The 6000-nt window shown below is 47.8% G+C and overlaps 1 protein-coding gene across 1 annotated transcript in view; it reads right to left on the bottom strand.

The window, feature by feature from the left end:
* The window catches only part of MOXD1 (monooxygenase DBH like 1), a 50185-nt gene extending 47058 nt beyond the window's left edge, over window positions 1-3127 (bottom strand). Inside the window, exon 1 of the mRNA XM_063390027.1 lies at window positions 2631-3127. Within this exon, the coding sequence (XP_063246097.1) occupies window positions 2631-2903 (273 nt within the window). The 5' untranslated portion in view covers window positions 2904-3127. The remainder of the gene's footprint in view (window positions 1-2630) is intronic.
* Between the last annotated feature and the right edge of the window lie 2873 nt (window positions 3128-6000).

Consider the following 6000-nt stretch of genomic DNA (forward strand, 5'->3'; position numbering starts at 1 on the left):
CATTCATTATAGGGTGTACATATTTCATGGAGTGCAGCTAGGCATGAAACCACATACTTTCAAGGGTGTTATCTATGAAAAAATCTTTTTTCAGTAGTAAATAATCTAAATTATGATGCTATACACTTAATACGGAATATTTTTTAAAAAATATTAACTGTATTTGTTTGTCCAGTAAAGGGTAGAATTAGGTATTATTGAAAAAACATCCTAGAACAATTTGTTCATTTTCTAGCACTCCCTGCTCCCTGACCAGAAAAAGCCTCTGGACAAATTTTGTTAATCATCTTTGTTTCTGGACGCTCCTTGTTGGTGCAAGTATGGAAAAAATTTAACTGAGCAACTTTTAAAAAACCTCAGTTCAGTTTCGAAAGAAACCATGCTACCTAGAACTGAAGGAATGGGGATGGAGCAAGCCTCAAGTGGCAAGCAAGCATAACAAAAGTATTTCTTCTGTGTCTTACCTACTCAAAAGTGCAACAAAATAACTCATAGCTCTTAGCATAACAATTTATGTGCTAAATTAGTGTTTCAGGAAAAATATCAGTAGGTTTGTATCAGCAGGCATTTGCTACAGTTCTTTTCTATTTGTAACAGAATATTGGTGGATAAAACCTGTGGAAGAATGGAGTTAGCACAGGGCCATTTTTAGGGATGTTGAAAACCTGTGAAGGGTGCTGAAAAGAGCCACAAAAGTGCTTTGAGTGTTGGGAGAAATGTCCTGTGATATTAAAAAGTTCAATCTATTTATTTTACAAAAACGAAAATTGAGGAGTCACTTGATTGCCTCAGTTGCAGCATACAAATAACTTTATGAAGGCGGTATCCAAGGGGAGTAGAGCTTTTAATATAGTAGAGAAAATACACAGCTGAAAGCTAAACCAAGACAAACTAATCCTGGCAATCAGGAATATCTGAGACTCATTATTGCCACAAACTATCAAGGGAAGTGATGGATTCTTCACCACTGCATGTCTTTACACTAGATTTGGATTTTTTTCTAAAAGACTTGCTTTACCCTAGCAGGATCTGTGAACTAACCAGGAAAAATCTTGGGTTTCTTTTAATGGTTAATAGGTGTGTCTTCTGAATTGCAAAGCCTTTCAGAAAGCTTTTCATTCTGCGAGTGAAGAGCTCACTGCTCAATAAGCAGACTAGAGTGGTTTTATTCTTTACTATTATTACTCTCTTATTTATGCTTCAAGAAAAAATATCTTCATTTTGAAATATGGAGAAAGCACTATTCTGAAAATAATTGGTCTGAATTTAAGGAAGACAATTATTTGCCTAAACTTCATACAGCAAACTAATGGGGGAAAGAAAAAGTATAAGAAATTTTTTAAAGGAAAATATTTATACTAAAAGATCAATTCTTCTGGAAAAGCTTTGATTTTATAAAGCCTTGACAAATAGCAGGGAGATCATATTATGCATTTTGTTTTCTTATGGTGAATTGTTATATAGAAAATCCATATTCTTATGGAAAAACCTCTTAAAATTTAAGCAGCACCTTCAAAGATCAACTAGCTCTAACATAATGAAGGAAAGACAGACTTCTCCTAGACCATACACTAACAACCACTCTGTTCTTAAACTGCATCTCTGAGTTATTATTCAAGCAGCTGGGGGTGACAATATGTCACTCCAGGCCAGATTCCCCTTCCAGACATCCGTGGGACAAGCTGTCCCTGCTCCCCCAACCCCAGAGCAAGTCCTCCCTGATGGATCTCAGCTAGATGAGAGAGGACCAAAAGTGTGGGTCCCCACCCTTCTCATGCCTCCAGCTCCAGCAGCCACAGTGCCTTTTCGAGGAAATGACTCACTGAAAGCACTCGAAACACCTCTGTCCCACGCTCCTGCTCCCAGACATAGCCCTGACAATATCAAGACTGCTACAGAAACACCCCATGAAAATTATGCCAATAGTGTTGGGCACCTCTGAGGTTGCTTTACCAGACCAAGGACACGTACCAGGAGTCTTCCCAGTGTTTACTCTACAAATCCTTTCCAACCTCTGGGTCAAAACACTTCCAGGTGAGGAGAGGAGGAACACTAAGCACAGGACCAGCAGCGGCTGTGCCAGCAGAAGGGGAGGTCAGCAGGCTTGGAAGGGTGGGATGTTGCCCCCTTGCCAGTGGGATTAGAAAGAGCAAGTTCAGGCGGCACCAGGACCGCCAAGCTCCGCCAGCTGACGGCAGGGTGAGGGGGATGGTGCCACACCTCCCTGAGAGACACTCTGCCTTCCCACCCCTCTCCTCCGTGGGTCCAGGCTCCGCGGGCAGGCAGGAGAGAGTGCCCGAAGGAGAGAGAATAGGGCTGTTACATCTTCTGAATAAAGAGGAAAGAAATCTGACACCTTTAACGAAATCCGTGTAGAAGTTTAGAGGGAAGGTTGGCAGGGAGCGGATCGCAAAGAAGTGTCTCCTCCAAGGGAAAGGAAGATAGAAGAATAGGGATAACCCGAAGGGTGGAAGGAAGAAGTAAAGAGGTACAGGGATGCAGGGCAAGAAGGCTGCAGAAGAAACGCGGACAAGGGAAAGAAGGGCGTCCCGAAAGAGGGACAGCGGGGGGAAGGTGGGCGGACAAAGAGGAGCCGGGTCGGCGGTCGAGGGGAAGGAGCAGGTCCTTACCTGCAGGTAGGGCTGGCCCCTCTCCACGCCCCCCACCACGATGTCGGCTGATGCCATGCCGCCGCTGGCCGAGAGCCCGAAGCCCACGTAGCCGCGGGTGCGCACCTCCAGGCGCAGGGCGAGGGCGCTGCCGCGGCGGCCCCAGCGCAGGCGGTAGGCGCCCGCGCCGTCCAGCACCGCGCTGTGCGGGTAGCTCCGCAGCCCGGCCCCGGCCCCGGCACAGGCACACAGGAGCCCGCCCAGCACCAGCGCCCAGGGGCGCAGCCGCCGCATCCTCTCGCCGCGCACCAGCGGCTGCCTGTGCGTCTCGGCGTGTGCCCGGGCGCGGTGTGCGTGTGCGGGGGCTGTGTGTCTGTGTCCGTGTGTCTGTGCGTGCGTGTGTGTGTGGGGAGAAGGGGGGCCGGGTGCCCCGGTCACCCCGCCCCCGCTGCGGGCGGCACCGCGCCGGCCCCGTCGGGGCAGCTCGCCCTCGGCAGCGCTTTGTTCGCTCCCGCCCCGGCCCGCCCCGCTCCCCGCGCCGCCCGTCGGGGCCGGGCCGGGCCGGGCCGGGAGGAGCACCTGCCGTGCGCTCGCCGCGGGGCTGCGCGCCGAGATGCTCTGAGTTCGCGTTAGCGACCCAAAAGCCTCCTCCTGACCGGGGAAACGGAGGGACAGCGGTGGATGGGAGACCTCCCCGGCCCCCTGGAACTCTAACTCCGGCGGAAGAATTCCACGGGAGGAATCCTGGAGGCAAACGAGCTTTTCCCCACTCTCGGCCGCCTCCCCGTTCAGTGCGAGCGCACGGATGGAGCTAAGCAGGAGATCCGCCGTCGGGAGAGTTCTTTTTGCATTACAAGTGGAAAACGAGGACCTCCAGAGTGGTTTGCGCTGAGACAGCTACAAAGCCTCATCTCAAACCCGCACTCGCGTCCCTTGCCAGCACCGCAGCCGTCCCTGGCGGCAGCGGCACTCGGCCAGCCCGGCCACGCGGTCCCCGGCACTCCCGCAGCAGAAGCCGCCTTCCCTTCCCTTCCCTTCCCTTCCCTTCCCTTCCCTTCCCTTCCCTTCCCTTCCCTTCCCTTCCCTTCCCTTCCCTTCCCTTCCCTTCCCTTCCCTTCCCTTCCCTTCCCTTCCCTTCCCTTCCCTTCCCTTCCCTTCCCTTCCCTTCCCTTCCCTTCCCTTCCCTTCCCTTCCCTTCCCTTCCCTTCCCTTCCCTTCCCTTCCCTTCCCTTCCCTTCCCTTCCCTTCCCTTCCCTTCCCTTCCCTTCCTCATAGCACCACCGCCATGGCGGGGCGAGAACAACGAGAAGAAGATGCTTTTGGAGGAACGTTCCCCAGCCCGCTGCAAATCTGCATGGAAACAAAAAATAGCACGGCTATTCCCAAAACGGGAAGGTTAGGGCCCACAAGAAGTCATATTGACCCTTGAAAGCTCCGAGCTGTATGAAAACGGTATTAAAAGGAAGTTATGCTGTTTGAAATGTGCTTTCATCACATTTAAATGAAAGAGAAAGAGCCTGGTACTCAACCAAAATGGCTTATTAATTCAGTAAAACCCAATCAAACTAGTACATAAAGGAAATTAGTAATGACTCCCTTTTTTTGGCTTTTGCTCGACAATATTTCACAAGTGTCACTGGGGGTTCCAGAATACAACCACCTACTGTGATGTGAGGGATATATGAAACTACAAAACAACTTCTAGAAAGGAAAACGCTTATGATTACTTTTACCTAAGGCATCATAAGTAATGAGAAAAAAAAAATAGATGCTGTTGAAATGAAAGCAATCTTTAGAAGGAACAGATTAGTGTGACCTTTCTTCCAACTGTAGCAGTAACTTCAAAGGTACAGACTCAGATGACTGACAAAACAGAAAATTGTGAGATGCTGTGTGTTTAGATTCTCTTCTGCAGCATTGTTAACACCTGCAAGTGGATATGGAATAATTTAAGGAGAAATTGCAGGTGTGTGATAGGGTCTGTCAAGGCCAAAGGTGTGACCTCGGGGGGCATACAGACTTTGTAAAATTGTGTGCTAAAGGAGGCATCCTTAGGACAGTTCCAAAAGTGCACATTTATCTTTTCTGATAAGGACAAGGATGATGAAGGAATGAAGAATGTTTCTTAAATTCAAGTTTTTTCTTAATTTTCTAATAAAACTGTGCATTAGGTTCTTAGATGACAGAAACTCCTAGATAAAGTTTCAATCACATGGAGATGACAAACTCACTCTTCAAAAGAATGATTGTATTACACATCTAGGACAAAATTGCTGCCTTTAAAGCACAATGGTGGTCACTGAATTCCAACAAGTGCTTACCAGAGCATGCATTGTATAAGCATTTGTACAAAAGAGTGCAAAGTTCTCACTTGGAAGTACTCCAGCACATCTCAGTTTGGTATGGGTGGTGCTGATGACATTTTAGGAGCCTGTACACAACATGGGATGCTGTAGTACAGGGAAGGATGATGAACTGTCCTACACAGCATGCTGTTTTGCACAGCACAGCAGACAGAAATAAGGTTTCTCAGCTAGCCTGGATGCAGATGCCACGAGGGAAGCAAAGCTAGCCATAGGTGTGCACTTAGACACTGTCAGAGGAACAGCTGCACACCCCCCATAAACAACCTGCACCCTGCATGTTCAACTCTGGAGAGTGGACAGTTCCACCAGCCCAGCATGGGAGTCCTGTGCCAGCAGAGCCAGTGGTCAGGGCATCCCTATTCCATGGCTCTGGAGAAAGCACCAGATTGCTCCTGAGCTTTACTTCGCCTATGCAAAGAGAAAATTGGCATTTTGGAGGCTGAGAGTCACAATGGAAACAATACTTGAATTCTTGAAATCTCCTATGGGACTAAATGATTTTGTCTGTTCAGAGCTCAAGGGTCAGTCTGCTTCTTCTCTGCAGCTCTGAAGTCTGTATATCCCAAGTCCTTGTGACTTTCTACCAAAACTTGGGGGTGATGTTATCCTCTCTTCTAGCAATGTACAATGCTCAGCAGCACTGCTCACCCCATCGTGATGGCAACGTTTAGACTAATAGGAGTGCAGGAATAGCAGTCCTATTGCTTTTCAATTTCCAGCAAATATTTTTCCATTAAAATAAATCATCCAAACAGTTTTACAGAGCTGCACATTTGATCTACAAATACTGTGACAAAACCAACCTTTTTCAACTTACTGCTATTTATAATCCCAAGAACAATACTCATGTAATAAAACTTTCCCAGTAGAAAAGGCACTTTGTGGGCAGGGCTGTACAATTCCCAAAACTCATATTAAGAGATTTTGGCAACTTCACCAGAAATTTTTTTTGCATCATTAGGAGACCAAACATATGAAGGCAACACAGTCTAAATCAGTGTAAATCTGCTCTTGATCTGTAAGTG

This window comes from Prinia subflava, chromosome 2 (assembly GCF_021018805.1).
Source record: "Prinia subflava isolate CZ2003 ecotype Zambia chromosome 2, Cam_Psub_1.2, whole genome shotgun sequence".
Classification (NCBI taxonomy): domain Eukaryota; kingdom Metazoa; phylum Chordata; class Aves; order Passeriformes; family Cisticolidae; genus Prinia; species Prinia subflava.